Source organism: Aptenodytes patagonicus, chromosome 2 (genome assembly GCF_965638725.1).
Source record: "Aptenodytes patagonicus chromosome 2, bAptPat1.pri.cur, whole genome shotgun sequence".
In the NCBI taxonomy this organism is placed as follows: domain Eukaryota; kingdom Metazoa; phylum Chordata; class Aves; order Sphenisciformes; family Spheniscidae; genus Aptenodytes; species Aptenodytes patagonicus.
In genome coordinates this window covers 114,681,642-114,700,333 of record NC_134950.1, presented here as the reverse complement: position 1 = coordinate 114,700,333, position 18,692 = coordinate 114,681,642, and the positions used below count along the sequence as shown (strand labels likewise).

Genomic DNA, 18,692 nt, shown 5'->3' with positions numbered 1-18,692 from the left:
GGATTTAAATGAAGGTGACATTGGACGTCTCTGGAGGTTATAACATCAATTATCACTAAGAAAGAACAGAGTATAAGTATTTCAAAATAAACATTTTTATAAATGTTGAAAACCATCCTTTCATTCTCGTGCTTCAAGAGAGGTGAGACTGAAGTCAATGGGAAGGGGCTTGCAGCAGTGGTCTTGCATAAGACTTGCTTTTTCCTAATATACTTAAATCAGAAACAGTAGAACTCACAATTTATTAATTAACTGCAGGCCAAGACAGAATAGGACTTGAATATTTGCATTTACTTTCTGTTTTACGCTGAATACAGAACACTTTAGTAAGCAATTTATACACAAGTGCTACTTTGTGTTTTTCATGGGTTGCACACCATTGAGAGTAGCCCTTAGAATGTATTTGTAATGGAGGAGCGTAGTGCAAGAGCCTAGATAGGACCAAGTCCCTTGTCAGCCCAATAAAGAGGACAGTATCAATTATTCCACACGTACCACAGGCTAAATTCTCTTTCACAGGATGAAGGAAAAAGACAGAAAAGCTGGTGTTCTTCTGTGGTACCACTTCAAAGTAAAGCAGTTCTGAATCATCTAGAAATAAAATTACTATTTAGTCATATTCACGCATTGAACCTTGACTCTGGCTGAATCACATGCCAGAATTTAAAAAATACTGATACAGTAGAATCTAATTATTAATTACTTTGGCAACTTAGTTTATGCTTATAGAAGTGTCAGACCTAGGAGATTTTTTAAAAAAATAATCAGAGTGTAATACTAGAATTAAGGATTTTCTATCATTTCAAATACTCCATAAGTAATGACAGCTTTGGCAAGGGAGCAGTAAATCTGTTAACACCCAGCTGAGAAACTAGTTTCTCTCTAATACTCTGCCATTACTTCCAGCCACACAATTTACCTTCATTTATATGCTTCTCAGAGACACAGCTGCTAATAAGACTGTTATATGCCACTTGATGTCGAAGAATCTCTATTACGCCATGCACACACTTCGGATGGCTAAATGGGATTTTACTGACCAAGGCTCCTGTTAAATCTGATTTTTCTGAGCCTTTGTTTATGAAATAACAGTGCTTTGGGCAATCTGGAAGAGACTGAACAACAAATATGATGATATTTCAAGCACTGAAAACAAGAACATAAAGCTTGATGCACAATCTGACAGCAAAAATAATTTTGGAAGACGCACTTCTAGTATGTCCATCATGTCTCTCTGCATTTCAGTAGAAATATAATCCATGGAGGAAGCTAAATGAGATCCACTCTCCCTCCCAGATGCATCCAAATTAGGTGAATATACCCAGACCCAAGTGGTCAGGAGTTCAGCTGCCACCAATTCTTCCAACTACTCTTAAGAGCCCTGTAGGCTATGAAAACATTAACAACCAAGACCTTCTCTCAGAAGAATATCATAGTAGTGCTGCTTGACAGTTGTACAAACTGGATAGCAGTTTTGCCTGAAATCTCTTTGGGGCATCGTATTTCGTTCCTCCCTCCATCACTACTGCTTTCTTTGGAGAAGCATGTTTGGCTAGAATACGTCCTGATGATTCATTTGAAGAAGAGGAGATAGTAAGAAAAATTTGCCACCTGTCCATGTTGACAGTGATTCTATGACAAAATTAGAAGTGCAATATTGTGTTATCTACTTCAGGATGCCAAATGGGAACTGTCACCTTAAGAACAGGGCAGGGCAGTTAATTAGCAGGGTCTGCATTAAGAAAAGCTGAAGAACAGAATAAAAGAGCTTTTCCTTGGGTGTTCATGGAGCAAAAGGGTTTCCCCTACACTCCTTTCAAGGTTAGAATTCAATTTAGTAATTTATTTCTAGAAATAAAATCTTTAAACTCAGAAGCAAAACAATCTCCCAGCAAGTACTAATATTTTAGGGAACTGCTGAAGACTTACAGAGCCTTTCATATGTGTTTAGTGGAAATGAAAAATTCATCCCATCTTATGGGCTTTATAGAGGAGAGCTTTGCTAAATCTTATTTTAGCATGGTGTAAGCTTACTACTACCTTCTGTACCACCACCTCAAAGTCCAAGAACTATGTAGGCAATGGGCTCTGCTAACACTGCTAGTAGAAGAGAAAGAAGTGCCCTCTTCTTTTGTTGCCATGAATTGCAAAATCAATGTTTCCTAGCAAAAAAAGTAGATCTTTGAAGCTTGCCTTGTAGTTGCCCTGTACATAAGTCTGGCAGAAAGCATCTTAGCCACCATTTTCTATTCTGAAACTTTTCCTCTACATCTAATGCAGCCTAAATTAAATATTTTTTAATAAAACAGTTATTAAAAGGGAAGCCATCTAAAAGGGAAGTTAAACAACCGTGGCTTTAGACAGTAATTGACATCACTGTTGTAATACTCTACACTTTTCTTCCTGCCAGACCCTTTAAAAGGAATCAGTATTCTCAGTGTTATCTAATCAAGAAATCTTTTTTGTTAAAAGAGTGTGATACGCAGCGTGACATGCAGCATGATAAAGACCTTCAAAAATCTAGGTAAGTACCATCTTGGGACTTGCTCCTCACACCAGCCAATAAGTTTCCTTCTTTTTAAGGCATTAATGATAAAGTTCTGAGCAATTTTTAGAAGAGTAAATATTTGGGTTACACACAGACAAATTAGTATGACTTCAGCGTCCATGCACACAGTGTTTCATTAATGAGGATGAGAAGCTCACTCACTTGAAAGGGCCTAGTATTGTTTCATAAATAACTTGAACTATTTCCCAAAGAGTGTTTAAATGCTGTTGGGATTCTGGGAAGTCTGCATTGCTTGCTTATGGGGAAATATAATTCGGTATATATCTTGCACAAGGGCGGAGTGTGTGTCAAATGCACACTGTACTCACCACAAAGAAACAGGATTTATGTGTAGACAAGTCTTCACTGCATTTTTCTTTAAGGGTAGACTGAACAATCAGCTCATATAGAGGAGCTAGTTTCAAGCCAGTAATCTGAATTCCTGAAACCAGGTGATTTTTTTTATTAGCATTTAGGTTACATCTGTACATGAAAGCTAATACTAAAACCAAAACCAATGTTTTAAAAAGACAAAAACATTAGTCTCCTTTCTTATTCCCTTTTTTGCTAATGGGAATTTGAGGTAGAGTGTTTAACATCTTTGCCTGTAATTGCTATATCTTTCTTAGAACTTTTGTGTTTTGCACTGATTGCTAAAATATTACACTTGGGCTGATAGAACAGAACACATTCTGCCCCAGAAACCAGTTTTTCCTCTTACAATACTAACACAGGGAAATAAAAAGCAAATAAATAAGCAATGCATAGTCACAGGAGTACTTAGTCTTAAAAACAATTATAACATGCCTGTGAGCCTCTGTATCTCTTCAATACTGGATGAGGACATAGGAATAGGCTGGTGAAACTTCAACACAAAAAAAGCTGGCAAATCCATGCTGAGTTCATCAGTCAGTGGCAAAAAAGCAGGGTTGCTGGGGAAAAAAAAAAAAAAAGAAGTCAGAATGAAAGCTTATTACATAAATTCACATAACAAGGACTCCTAGTGCAAGACCACTATCAGGTCCCTAGTGGTTTACTATGTTCCATACTTCTTCTGTCTTGAGTTTTGCTTTGTAAACACAACTATAGCCTTTAACGTTTTAAAACAAGGTTAATGTGAAGACCGGCAGAAAGGAAAAGTGAGCCACCAGAAACTGAGGAACAGTGCACAAGGATGTTTGCTATAAATCATTCTATAGTGATTTATTTTGGAGAATGACTTCAGACTTTCCCTCCAGCCTAGCACAGAAGTAGAGAGAGATGAGGTGTCAGTATCCATGGTGGGATGACAAACTATTTTGTATAGTTAAGGTGTGATATTCCTCAATATATGCTTTATTTATTCTGAAACTATGCAGGAATTGCTTCTTGAATACTAGGAAGTTAAGTAATATTGTTCCAGTGGCTCCTTCTAGCTTCAAATCTATGAACAAATCCACAGTTCAATGCAACTGACACAGTTAAATATGAACACAATAACTTTAAAGTCCATTTGGGAAGACTGTAAAAGCCATAGGTTATAGAGGGTGTCTCTATGGAGCATAATGCCATCAGTAAAAAAGAGCTTCCTGTTTTAGCAGAGGCTGAATGTAAGTTACGCTGAGGTTAATGCCAATGACTTGTAAATCCATTTCTGTATTGAGAAGTGTCCAGAGCCTCACCCGTCCTCTCCAGTTTGAGAATCTACAAGCAGTGGAGAAAGAGGAAGTTTGTGGAGCATATCTGTGCCTTCAACAGTTACAACAGTTTTTGTTCCACATACCTGGGAACCTGAGGGAGAAAGAGAACTGCATTATTTTCCTTGTGTCAGTGTAGATTAATCCTATGCATACAAAACACACGATGGTAAGGTCTTTTAAAGGTCAGGTCCAACTGACAGCCACAATGGCTTGGGCAGCAAGGAGAAGCCTGCACAGACCACACCCAAAATGCCAAAGTTGCCCAATGGTGATAGCAGCAATAGCTGTTTTTGGGACATGCCATGAAATAGATCAAGCAACCACCAGTCATTTTCATGCTGGCTAGGCAGTTATTTTGGTTGATATTACTCTCACTTCAATTTGGGTCAACAGCCAAGAAACGGGAAGGTAGTTTCCTGGTGTAGATTATAATTGTGCTAAAGAGCATCACATAAATCATTCTGCTAAACTAGAATTTTAAATCTTATTTCTGAGTTTCATTAATGAACTTTGCTTAATGAAACAGGTAGTGCTGAAAAAGTTCTCTCATTAGGTATTTCTGCTTTTCTAGCTTTACCAGGATTTAGTTCTGCTTCCAAAACTTGATAGGGAGAAATGTAAAATTCAATGTTCATAGAAGTTCCTGAGGAATTAAAAAAAAAATGCTTATTACACATGTCAGTAGAGGAAATACGTTAGACATGTTGACACAAAGGGGAAAAAAAACAAGAGCAGTGTAGATGGGCAGAAGGGGATTCCTCGTAAGAGTGTATCTCTAATTATAGTGTATGTTCAAATCACAGCATTTTCTTAGTCAGCATTTAACAGCTAAACCGTCAGTGTATAAAGTCATCGGACATCTTTGAAAAGATTAGATTAAGTTTCTATATCTCTTGCACAATAACCTGTTGTTCAGCCTTAAAGATACTAGCTAAACTGCTAGCTTTCAGTGACTAGTCTGAAATAGAAGGGAAAGTTGTAATACTTGCATAAGGGACACTCATGCTGTGCAACAGGATAGTGGTAGCATGTGTTAGAAGTACTTTTATGAACTATAACACATTAACAGTTAAAGTTCACTTCTGACGGTGTAGATGAGCCAAAAAAACTTATCAACTGACTGTATTTGCCTTTTAGGCAACATGAGTATTATCTCAGCTACTACCGCTGTCATCTCATGGTTACTCCCAAACTGTGGTTTCCCACATAACCTCAGAATACTGCTGCCTTTGCTTTTAGGCTGCTGCAAAGTCAATGTTGCAGTAGCTGATAAACCACCTGGCCTCTTTGTATTCTCTCCTTCTGTATGTCTGTACACTATTTGAGAATACAGACACAGTAAGTCCCTACAGCATGTTTTATTTATAATACAGGATCTTTAATGTAAACAAAGATCAACTCAGTAGGGTTTTTTATTACAATTCTTTGAATCCACAAAAAAAAGAAAAAAAAAATCACCTCCAGTTCTTGGCACCAGGTGTCCTACTTTTCCATGAAGTACTTCAGTAACTCTGTTTACATCCTGTGCTCTAGTTCAAAACACATCTTGATTAGTGTTTCCTGAGTTGCAGTGCTAGCTAGGCTAATGTAAAGCATAATTTGCATCCTTAATCAAAGGGAGACGATGCTTTCTTGGAAGTAGATTGTGTCTCCATTTGTTATGACAGCTTCCAAAACACCATCAGTCCACTCATACATTACTCCTAGGACTTGGGCTTCCAGTTTCAACCCTGTATCTGAGCTGTTTCATGTTGTAACTTGATGTGCTATTTACCAGAAATGAAGGGGGACAAAAATATTGGAGCAGCAAGTTGAGCTAAGAGTGAGGAAATAACCTGGGTAAACTAACTCAAACAGAACCAATCTCTAATCTCAAATGTCATTATGGCTGTATGTATTCAGCTGTACACAGTTACACAGCTGCATATTAAAACTCTGCAGTGCATTAACTTATATCATAGATGGGATGAATAATCTATTTAACTCAGAAATAATATTTACTCAGATATCAGTGATCAGCAACGATATAGTATATTTGTTCATGGAGTTAGTATGCTTCATAAGGGAACACTGTACAAAAATAAGCCAAGAGAGTGTTTCAAGTTACAGAAGGCTGTGCTTGCCGAGAGTACTTAATAGGCAAGAGATCAGAAAAGACGCTTCAAAAATCCAGAAGGAAAGCACTGCCTTCAACTCTGATTTTCTGAAAAGAATGAAAATCATTGTACAATTACCAGAGGGTTTAGGAAAATCTGTTTCCCATCTATCTGTAATCCTACTCTTTGAAAGGAGAAATGACAAAAGAAAGGATAGGAGGAAAGCTAGCATCCCCTACTTATGATCTAAAACCTGAGTACAAAGTGAGATACCCAAACAGCAGGACCCCAAAAGGTATATTTCACTTCTACCACAGGGAGATCTAAACACGACTGCTGACTTTCAGATGCACTGTTTGCTCCTAGTGAGTGGTCACATGCACACACACCCAAGCTCTGCAACCAACCAGTTTCCCAGCAAGTCTCAGATAAAGCACAGGAGTTCAGCAGATCGTCTTGTTTGGCATGCCTGGGGTTGGCAAACTGCAGAAAGGCTTCAAGCTTTCCAGTGGGAGAAAACTCATTAGCCTTCCACATCCTGCTCTATAATTAGATCAGTTAACTTGTGTTTTAGTGAAATGAAGGGGTGGGGGTGGAGGGAAAGGGAGAAAGAGGTAGGCTTCAAGTTACCTGTCTAGAAGAGACATTGAATAAAGGTCTTTTTCAAGGGCCTGCAAAGCAAGGTATCCCTTAGCTTTCATTTCGCTGGGAGAGAGAGAAGTCAAATTATCATTTTTGTAAGTAAGCAAAAGCTAGGCTATGGATTTTTAAAGTTTTTCAAGTAAAAACTAGTTGCAACCTGTTTCCTGGAATTTGATAGAGATTTGACAGGTCTTCTAGAATCCTTCCAAAGGCATCATAGTTCTTCATCCTACCAAAAAGAAACAATTGCTATCACGCTACTAAATGAGGTGGATAGTAAGTCTTTTATACCTAACTTGCTAGAAGAAGCACCATTTCAGAGTGACGTAGGCCCCCTCCTTATCAGATCTGGCAAGTAGCAGTACTGCTTTTAAATTTTCTTAGAAGATGCCAGGAAATGTGAATCCTTGGCTCTGTTGCAAAAAGCAATGTAATTATAGCTGACACTGGTTAAATATGCACTACTGAAAGCAATAGATGTGCACGATACACAAATTTGACAGCTCATCAGCTGCAAAGCACTTTTCCGGATGTTCCAATAAAGCTAGTCATGTAGTAACACTTCCCTAATACAATGCATTTGTACATTGTTCTTTTCATCAAAATATCAAGGATTGTATTAATATTGCACTTCACAGCACCCTGTGAGAGAGACAGATCTTAAATACAATTGATAGATACATCAATCAAAAAAAGAACAGGGGACAAGCGGCTTGCGTAAGTTTGTGAAGGAATGGTTCAGACTGCTCAAAACCCAGAATTCCTGCAGATTCTGACTAGCTCTGATAGCCTGGAGCTCTGCTTGGACTAAGCCACCAGGTATTTACTCACCTGCTTAAGTGGATTTAAAGTGGATTTTACAAGCCTTATTAAACTCTCTAGTGCTGCAGTCACACAGAGGGCTGTACTCAAGTAAGACATACCTTCCCTTTCCATGCAGATGTGGCTGCAATGTGGATCAGCAGAGGGACCAAGTAAGCCTGCCTGGACTTTCACATTGGGACAAATCCTTTCCAAACAGAAACCTAAATAAGTCACCCAGCTCTCCCATGACTCTTTCCAACCGTATCAGTGGGGAAGCAGGGAAAAGGGAAGGAAGCGGGCATGCAGGTACAGGCACAGACACAGCACCAGACTATGCATTAGCTGGCTGGTTCATCATGATTTTATAGTTACTTTGAGACTCACAGGAAACGTTACACATATAACAAGCTGCCTTACGACCAAATAAAATACTACACCAAGAGGTGTAGAAGGGATACTTGCACTTCGTCCCAAATCCTAACAAAACCAGGAAGGCAGACATGTAGTACCCACAGTGCCAATGGTAACTATATGTCGTCAGAGCCAAACTGCTGGCAGTTAACGTCACTGGGAGTCAAAGACCTAGGAAAATGCAAGTTAAAGCTTTAAGACATAGCTGTTTACACCCATAAAGCTAATATAACTTCATTTCTGAGGAAAGAGAGGGCTGGAAAAACTGATGGTGCATTACAGGTCCACATAGAAGACAGATGAAATATACAAGGTCAGTGTTTATTCTTTCTCTATTTACCTTGCCTTTCAACTGTTCTGCCATGGTATTTAAAAAAGAATCCAATTTCTTAAATATACTCATTATTAGTAAAACCTGGAACCTTGATCATATTGGCTGGAGAACTTCTAAATGGACTTTTAAGGTGGTGGCCTGACCTGGAACAGCAACTATTCAGACAGAACAAACTGTGGTAATAAAAATAAATATATATGTATAGTGCCCTACTGCTACATGAGAAAATTGAAGTAACATCTCCTACGCATTTGAAAAGAAAAACAGGCCATGTGATATCACCTTGCTTTCATTGCTGTGACAGAAGCCTGAAGGACATGTAGTTAAGACATTTGCATAAGGGCAATACAAAGACTATTTAGTATTTGATGGAAGGAGAAAGGGAAAAGTAGTATCTGGTCTGGATCTGTAAATCTGCCAGTTCTGAATTGTCATTATCAGTCCATTTTCAAAATTATGGGTCCAAGTAGTTCTATAATTCTTGCAGTCAACACAAATGCCAGTATTCAAAGGCTGTGTTCAACAGGCAGCTAGAGCCAAAGTATTGGGGATTACTCTTTCCCCTCGCTCCATTGAAGCAGGTGCAATTTAGCTGTTTTCAGTGGAATGACTTGAGAAATAAGTAATGCCTGCAGTATCTTTTCAAAATTATATTTGCTGCAGTTTTAGCCTTGAATTTACAAATTGGAAGTGGGTAATAACAGTTGCAACAACCACCAACCTCCAATATGGAGCACTGGAACCAACTTCCCACCTAAAATAAAATCCAAAAAGGTTCAGTTCTTCTGTTATTTTCTGGATTCGTATTATTGTTTCCTGATTCTTGCTTTTTTCTTTTTTCCTTCAATTCTTACACTGAAACCATTCTAGCCTTGACTTCTCCACAACATTCAGAGAAACACAAGACTCAGGAATTCCTTTCTCTTCAACAAGAGACTCTGCAAATGATTCTTTACCTTAGATGCTGCACCAAGTCATCACAAACCTACAGGAATAAGAGAGAGGAGTTTCATGTTTCTTACCATCCTTTGTGAAACATCTTGTAAAAGCATTTCATTGGTAACAATAAGATTGTTCCTCATTACTTTTAATTAGCTGAATGATTACCTTAAAAAAAAAAAAACAACAAAACCCAGACTAACATTACAACAGTTAAAACATAATATTAATATAATAATTAGAAGAACAAAGGCTCTGTGGAAGAGGATAAAATTAACAGAAATAGTTTGTTGAGAAATTCCTTCCAGAAAAAAAAAATTGCATCTTTGCCAGGTTTTCTTTTATTGGCAGTTACTGTGCTAAAATTCTCTAGATACGCATTTCCACCCTAATAATATTGTCCAGCATTCACTGATCAACAGCCCTGTGCTGGTTAAACAGAACAACTTGGAATTCCTGGGCTGACTGCAACTGAAAAAAAGGGACTAAATTAATTGAATTAATTAATTTGGATACTCACTGATAAAAATCACAGTTTGTGCTCCCTGCCCCCCCGCAACAGCTTGTTGTTATATCTTTGATCCGAAGGATTGTCTGTAACACTGAACAACTGCAGAACATGGTATGTGAACTGCAGAGTGATATTTTGCCGATAATTTAATGAGAAATTTTGCAAGAAAAACACCCCCATTAGTAGGAATGCACATACTCCTAAAGAAGGCATAAGGAAAAACAGAATCTGCGGTAACAGCTCCAAGACCTCCATTGGGCATATATATTGCACTACACCTTGGTAGGAAAATATTTTAAGACCCTGTTATTTACTGTATATTGGTAACATCGAAGTATGAGAATACAAGTATTTATGCAGGGTACTACAAAATTCTTGGAAGGTGGGCATGTCAGCTGAGTTTTACCTTAATATTTAGTGCTATAGTACTTAATATCTGTAACCGAGTTGTAAGTTTAGGCGAGAGATTCAGATACCTAAAGAGGTAGCTAGTGTCATGCACAGGCTGGCAGCTGTGACAAGACCAAAAGGAAGCCAAAGACATTCTGACATGGCAGCTGGAGGCCAGGTGGCAGACTACAGGGAGGTGAGAGACAGAGCAAATTAACTTTACCACAGGAGTTTCTCCAAGGTGAGCCAACTTTACATCCATCACCTTTCCATCCTTCTCCAGCTGAACTTCTATATAAAACATGTCTGATGTTATGTAGCAGGCAGTCCCACTGGGGCCAATATGAGCATTAAGCCTGAGGAGAGGGGAAAGAGAAAAAGAAAAAAAAAAAAAAAAAAAAAAGAGGCTTGTATACCTAAAAACTCTGTCACGTGAAGAAAGGAAATGAGTATAGTTTACTTGGTCGTGGGAGGAGATGCCAGGGATGCTTCAAAAATAACTCTTCCTTGGCTCAGCTTCTGAGAACTATCCAACCAGGCAATATATTTGCGCTCTGCTCTTTGCATTACCATGTTGGTTTGCTATAAACTATTTGCCTCAGCCTGTAGCTTTGGGACCTAGGCATGCATGCCCTCTCTTCACCCAACAACTTCCTCCACAAAGGGTTAATCAAAATAGGTAGTTATGCCCATTCCAAGTAATAACTCCATTAGAACACTGAGCTAAAAAAAAAATACTGTTGACAAGCCATCCAGATGGTATTCCTCACCGGACATGGGGCCATGCTTGCTCATTTTGCATTTATTCATTAACAAACTTACCCTTTTTGTTTGGATAAAGATTCCAATCTGTTCATCACAGAAAACAAAGATTTAGCTGCAAAAAACAGAAATGTTATTTAATTAGGCTGCAATGATCAAGAAGTAGAACCAGCATTATCTTGCTTTAAAGGGTATGATTTAGCTAATGAGAAAATAGTGTCTCTTGCATGACTTCTTGTTAATGACAACTATTACCCTATGATTAACGAGTGCTGTGCTGGGTAGAGCTTATTCTCAGACTTAGAGAATAGCTATAGCCTGAAGGCTTAGCCCAAAGACGAGTCACAAGTCGCTTGTGTCCTATCCACCTCTGTGTTTGTACATTTGACCCCTTTGTGCAGAACATCACCAATAGAGAAGGATGGGTAGTTTCCATAGAATATTAAAAAATACACTTGGAGTTATCTGACAGCTCGTTACCATTTAACGTCCTCTGTATCTTCTCCATGCAAGAGAGCAATGGACCATCTGGAGCATTGCTGACACGCCCTTGAAGTGGCTTATCCTAGCACATTTGTGAAAACAAGAGACAGAGAAAGACTCCTTAAATTACTAGCCAAAGTGGAATATCATTGCTTGTGAGACACAGAACACCGATGCCCGATGCCCAGTACAACAAAACACTAGTTTCTTTTCGTCAAACATAGAAGTGACCTATGATTGTAGCTATCTCTAAAGAGGCAGCACTGAATGGATTCGTGAAGACCCTATTGTGCAGTAATTATATATCAGAGGCCTTTGGAGCAGGGAGCGGCTTTCCATTCCCTTTTCTTTTGAGCTGAACACAAGCTATGTCAGCTAATTTCACCGTGATACTAGAGATCAACTAAGAAAATACTTAGATTTTTATTTTAGGAGGAATCTGCCTGAGTGAAAAGGAGAGATCAGTAAGCACCACAGCTGTACTTGCTTAGACTCAGGGTGCAAGTTCCAGCTGAAGATACTAACTTAAGTAGCAAGCAAACTCTCCCAGCTTCTCTTCTAGCTCTTATCTGAAAAATTCTCATACTCACACTTCAATTCACAAAGAACATTCACTGCTGAAAAGTTTTCACTATGTTCAAACTCAGGACACTGTTTTCAGAGTAAGGCTTTAGTTAAGCATTAATAAAAAGAAACATGGAAACAAATGGGACTTTTTATACTAAGCTCACAGTAGTTGTGCTAATCTGCTTTTTACAAAGATGATTCTTAAATATAATTAGCTACTGGAAGGGCGGGAACCATGGAATGACTTAAGGTATATCACAGAGGGAGAGAGTCTAGATAGCAGGTTTCAGGCCAGTTTCTGAAAAAGTCTTTTCTCCCAGTCCTATGGGCAAGAAATTGTCTTTACATACTATGAACGTGCTAATGATAACGAATGGGAAATAACCTAAATTATTAGACAATCAGTGCTAGCTCCTGAAGGGTTAAAATAGTGCAAGAAACAACCTCTAAAGTGTTAAAATAATGCAGGAAACTTTTATCCACTGTTGTAAGAAAAATCAGGAGCCAGGCTATAATAGGCACCAGGTTTTTTGGGTTTTGGGGTTTTTTTTGAAGTCAAACAGTTTTTGAACCATCTTAGCAACCTGCTTTTACACCACATATCCTTCTCTCACCAAATCTGTGATTCTTACCATGCAAAAATGGACACGTTTCAGAGTTTCAGTCCATGGTTTTTGTTGGTATTTTAAATGCAACTGTTCCATTAAAGCCTTTGTAGAAATAGCTATCACAGCATCTGAAAAACATGTCCAAATGTTCTAAATATAATGGCATGTATTTAAGTTGGCAACCAGAAAAGATGGAGGAGGAAAAATACAAAAACTTACTAAGGTCATAGGTGTTATGCTTCAAAAGAGGAGGCAGAAAAAAATTGTTTTAGTTGAATTTTGCATACAAATATCTAATTTTTGTAAGATTTCTGACAGAAAAAGGGTGGGGGGAGATTTTGTATAGGCAAGTATTCTCAATATTAAATACAGATATGCAGCCTGATTTTCAGCTTGTAAACCAACGAGGCTTTCCTTACCTACACACAGTCTCATATGTGTATTCTTAATAAATACCCAGGCCTTGCCATGGGTTTCAGATATTCAGATTTCTACACCCACCTAGAGCTCATTAGAGCTTATTTTGATTAGAGATAAAAAATTAGAGATAATTTTTTACGATGAGGGTGGTGAAACACTGGCACAGGTTGCCCAGAGAGGTGGTGGATGCCCCATCCCTGGAAACATTCAAGGTCAGGTTGAACGGGGCTCTGAGCAACCTGATCTAGTTGAAGATGTCCCTGCCCATGGCAGGGGGGTTGGACTAGATGACCTTTAGAAGTCCCTTCCAACCCAAACTATTCTATGATTTTGCAGAGGGATAATTTCAATGCAGAGTCACAACTTTGTTTTTTTTTCTCATTGGGATGGCAAGGAAGGAGAACGAGACCAGGAGAAGACCCATCATCAGTCTCCTTATAAATATTCTTTCTGGCCTTCCACAGAATCCAGAGGCTCAAAGAAATTTTTTTGCTGAGACGTGGTACAACCATAGCCACTAATTCCATCAGGAATAAACCTAGAGTGAACTTCCTAACACATCAGCCTCAGACAAGCAGGAAGACTCCAGACTGATTAATAAGAGGAAATTGAGTCCCTGCAACATGCCACCCACTCTGCTCTGCCCCTTAGCACCAGAAGAAACATTGCAAAGTGCTTCTTTGACCTAGAGGGCACAACAGCCACAGAGAATTGTCCCCTTTGAGCTAGCAGCACTGCAGCAGGAGAGGGAGACAGCCTAGGAGAGGGACCCTTTGCATACACCAAGCAGAGATGGTGAGTGGGGGCTGGCAGCATCTTCCTCCTGCTGGGAGGATGACAGAGCAGAAACCACAGTCCCCTATAAAGCAGGCCACCTCAACCAGCTGGGGAAAGGGGAAACAGTGGACTCCAACCAGCTCTTGCAAGCACCCCTACTAGGGAACGTGCCCCCACTAACGTTCCCACTCACCCATGCCTTGATGCCTACAGGAGGGCTGCAGCCCACCCTGTACCTCCATCTCCATCCACACCACAAGAAACCAGGGCTCCTACTTGTAGCACCTGCACCACAGCACCCACAGGTGCTGTGCAAGGCAGAAGGCTTGCTCCCTCACAAAACTGGTCCCCAGGGGTTAGTGTTTGAACTTGAGAAGCTTGATAAGCACAGCAACATCACCTCTCAACTCTGCTAATTTTTAGAAGGGGTGAGGCATCCTGTCAGTCACGCTCTTCCACATCTAAGTCCTAAGGAGAAGGCATAATGTCTGCCCCATCTTTTCAGAAGGTGAAGCACCCCCAGGAAAAGACTGAATTTAACTGGGGGAGAAAGGCAGGGGGAGGTATGATAGCAACAATCACTCAGCAAAACAGGGAAGCACTCCATAAGGGAGCTTTTTGTCTAGATCAGGGGTGGAAAGGGGGAAAAAAAAGTACTATAGCTATCTATAATGTTTGCATTCTATTTGTGCATCCTTTTGTGGCCACTTCATATTGCTAGTCTCCTTGTACATAGGAATCAGGCACAATGGCAGTGTGAGGTTCAAGGTTTAATCCTGGACCTTTGTATAGGCACTAGCTTGAAACTTGGTCACCGGGGAATGGCAGGTCTACAGCAAGAAGAGCATGTCTCCTACATAAACCCTGTGTGGCAGTGTTTCAAGATGTCTTACAGCATACTTTCTGTTTTCAGCAGTCATCAGTCATGCTGTAGTGCCTGAAATAGTCTCATAACAGGTAAAGATGATTTTGGACTCGTATGTAGGTACCTGAGTAGAAAGTAAATAGTCCGGTGGCCTCACTAAGATTACAGAGAAAACTACATATGGACCTAGGGATCCCAGGAGAAGTATAAGGTATGTGCCAAAAAGTGGTATTTGTCTCCAAACAGATAAGTGTCAAGCATATTACTTAGGGAAAGTCAATGCAGCTGAAAGAGTTAAATATGTTTGCATTTCAGCTTTTACAAAGGAGGTGAAAGGTGATCAAGTAAATTGATGATGTAATTCCACACTTGTGGTAGATCACACTTCCCTAAAATTATTAGCTTGGCTTATGCTATTGAATATTCATTTATTTTTAAAACTGACATTAGAAGCGACTGTAGGTATAATCATGAGCTTTGCCTGTGACTTGGTGCATCCATTTAAAAACATGTTTTCAGCATTTCTAGAGAGGCATTTTAGCTTAGGTTTGCTTGAACAATGTATTGAAATGTTTTCTGCTGGGCAAGAACATGTACTATGGCCCATGTAAAGTAAGCAGGTTGCCTCAGTCTAGATCATGTGAATGGGTGTGTGCACATACGACATACCACAACTTAGTGGTGTTTAATGTTTTTGTGGTAATTTTCATAAATGTTTGCCCTGATCCAGATCTCGCTGGAGTCTCTGTGATCTTGATACTGACTCCAGTGGTTTGATCATGTCCTGAATAAGCAGAAAAGTAAATTATTTGCTGACCCTCTTGAAGAGAACACTTCCAAAATAATGGAAGGAAGCATGCCACTGCTTACCTTCTCTGCACAATAGCTGTTCTGCAAATAAACAGAGGACTTGAAGTTTAAGCAATCACAGTCCAGCATGGCTGATAAGCCTAAAATTCACTTTAATTTTTAAACACAAAATAACCTTTTGCATTGTGCTCAAATGTATGTATTTAGGTAGATGAATATGCATAATTTTTCCAGGATAGGGATAGTGCCAGATTTTCATAACAAGACAAATATTCCAAGACAAGTAGTAGCCTTCATACCTACATAAAATTGTAACATTGGCTAAGATCATACATGAGAAACAGCAGCTTAAGCATTGTCAGAAAGCTCCTCGGATCAAGGTGTTGTTGCAGTATTCAGAACTGTCGTATCAAATTACCACACTCGAGAAGAGTTAAGAGTGCTGAATAATTAAAAATGTTCCAATTATAGCATCTCAGGCATATTAGATACACAAATGTTTAACTGGGTCAGTTCATGAAAAAAAAAAAAAAGCAACTGGCCAAGCATTATCATCAGTATAAAAGATAATGGGAATTACCGGATGAATCCTGCATGCCCACCTGCTCTAGATTACTCTCTCTCTCTGTGTTCAGCAAAAACTGCTGCTGAAAGAAACTTTCATTTACACAGTTACAAAATAAGTTGTCCCCAGAGAAAATCTTCTCTTACTCTCAAATAATTGGAGGTTATCTTATCCCTTTTTAAAGGGTTAAAACTTGTACGCTTCTTTAGGGATCTTTTGAGAAATCCATTATTATTACTACTTTGTTTATTTTTGTCATGGTTTTCTGCATCTTGCTAAATTCCTGACTCCGTAATATGCTTCACAATGCATGCCTGGGAACATTGTGATTCATATGAAAATAACATTTTGTAATTTCATAGTTCTTCCATTTCTGATGATCTTTCCATTTCATTGAATGGTACTTTGTTTTTCTGAGAAAGGATCAACGTATTTTCCATTCATATTCTTGCATGAATTCAAGCAAACTATTTGTTTCATGAAGATACTCTAGATTTAATACAGAACAAGGGAAAACTTTGCGTACTGTTGATACATTTTAATGATAGCAGTTTGGAAAAGATTCCAGGAATTCCATATTCAGTGCAACATTGGTGTATTTTTTTGTTTCTGGTTTCTTTCTGGGGGCTGGGAGTTGCTTTTTTCTATTAATCTTACATCCAGTCTTGATTTTTTTTTTCATCTAAAGAATAAAAATTAATCACCAGCAATATCTTCACTGGCCTGCTTCCATCACTTTCTTGGAATTGCATCTTTCCAGAAGCCCTCAGCTGAACTGTTGATCAGAGAAAAGAGCAGCTATATAACAGCCCACAGTAAGTCTAAATACAGAATTGGGGCCTGGGGCGGTCAGTGAAACCCAGCGGTTCCAGTTAGAACTGCAGGATGTGTAAGAGGTGTCGCTGTGATTATCTGAATTGATACTCGGTCAGGAGATCGGAGGTAATATCGTGTTCTTTCACAAAGTGCCATGGGATTTTAGAGTGATCAGCAGTGACAGAGCTGTAAAATGGGCATGTAACTGGAACATGATTCAGTGTTTATAAAAAATGGTGAGCATTCAAACAATTCCTTTATCTATCCCAGGTGCTCTTCCATCCATGGTAGGCTAAACCCAGTGCTGCTTAGCTTTTATGAACCATAGCTTAGTCTGATACGGCCTGTAGTTTATTGCTTTACAACCCATAAATAATACTATATGTTTTGTCATCTTTCCTTCACTCTCTACATCATCTCCACAGTTAAGGAGTGTAAATCTTTTGCTCCTGAGAGTAACATCAGAATACTGGTGTCTGCATTTTATTTCACTACAGCCATATAGGCTGAACCAGTTTTACTTCACAACTTACTGAATAGCACTTCTGGCACTGTAGTCTGAGGCACTTAACATTGGCAGGCTTTGACGGCTTCCTACTCCTTCACTGAAAATGATTAAGATCCTTCAAAGCCAAAGGCTATATAGACAGACATCAAAAAAATAGGTTTGTAGCAAACGGCCATGGATGTAGAAACGCATTGACACTGACAGGGCATATCTTTTCCTCAGAGCATAGCCAAGATACAGCTAACATTTGATTTCTGCTTGATGTTAGCATTATAATCTCCAAGTAGTTCTTGCCTAAGTCTTTTCCCAAAGAGACATGCGACCATAATTTAAATAACCTTATGAATGAACATGGGAGGGCTGGCTTCACATGTGCACATTTTCCCTTTACAAGGTTTTCTAGGACACCGTAACTGGTGTTCATAACTAAACATTTGTTGCTTATCCCACATCTCTCATCTTTCTAAGACTCTTCTGATCATTTTTATAACTAAAATCAGGTGTTGCACCATCATTCATGTTCTTTACTGACATTAGACAGCTGAAATCAATGGAACCCATCACTTAAGAGCTGCAACAGCTGTCCTTCAAGATAGAGATAAAGTGAATACGGCTGGCACATAATCTGCAGAATATGGCAGAATTAGTAATCATAGTATGTTGAAGGTCCACATTGAAAATGTTACTGTTGGAAGGGGGGGAAGAATGGGAGCTAAGAGTTAGTTGAGGAGCTGAAAATCATGATGAGCATTGAGGAGGTAACTGAGGTAGAGAAGAGGTGAAATAGAGAAAGAGAATAATTGTGCTGAAAGGAGCTTTCCACCAGTATGCCTCAAAGCTAACCACACAGGAGTTCAGCTTAATTATCTTGTTTTTTCCAGACTGGGAAACAGAGAGATGGGGAGAGGAAGTGACTCCTGAAGCTGGCCACAGAACTAGAAACCAAACTGCAGTTTACCTGACTCTGCTATAGCACATCCCCGTCAGAAGTAAGAAGGAAACCTTCAAAGAAAGAAAGAAGGAAAGAGACTAGAGAAACACAACAGGAAGAGCTGTAAAAGGACGTATAAAAACCATGAAGTAAGTATGAAACCATATAAAGTATGAAAAACGGGAGCAATAGAAAAGGAAGGTTATGGAAAGCAGAAAAGGAAAAG

The 18,692-nt window shown here is 39.1% G+C and overlaps 1 protein-coding gene across 1 annotated transcript; it reads right to left on the bottom strand.

Annotated features, from left to right (window-relative positions):
* Positions 1–4: 4 nt before the first annotated feature.
* On the bottom strand, positions 5–12,870 carry LOC143156798 (mediator of RNA polymerase II transcription subunit 1-like). The gene is made up of 15 exons (XM_076330785.1): positions 12,799–12,870; positions 11,597–11,681; positions 11,177–11,231; positions 10,578–10,710; positions 9,471–9,499; positions 7,123–7,194; positions 6,954–7,028; positions 5,686–5,756; positions 4,805–4,870; positions 4,210–4,318; positions 3,356–3,480; positions 2,878–2,990; positions 920–1,115; positions 496–591; positions 5–30 (listed from the first exon to the last, which is right to left on the bottom strand). The coding sequence occupies exons 1-15, from the start codon at positions 12,868–12,870 to the stop codon at positions 5–7; spliced, it is 1,323 nt and encodes a 440-aa protein (XP_076186900.1).
* Positions 12,871–18,692: the final 5,822 nt, after the last annotated feature.

Coding starts and splice junctions, on each gene's coding strand:
- LOC143156798 (XM_076330785.1), bottom strand. CDS start 12,870: ATGGAACAGTTGCATTTAAAATACCAACAAAAACCATGGACTGAAACT. Junction 4,871..5,685: donor CCTGGTGCCAAGAACTGGAG/GTGATTTTTTTT, acceptor TTAATTCCTCAG/GAACTTCTATGAACATTGAA. Junction 1,116..2,877: donor ATAAATCCTGTTTCTTTGTG/GTGAGTACAGTG, acceptor TTTGTTGTTCAG/TCTCTTCCAGATTGCCCAAA.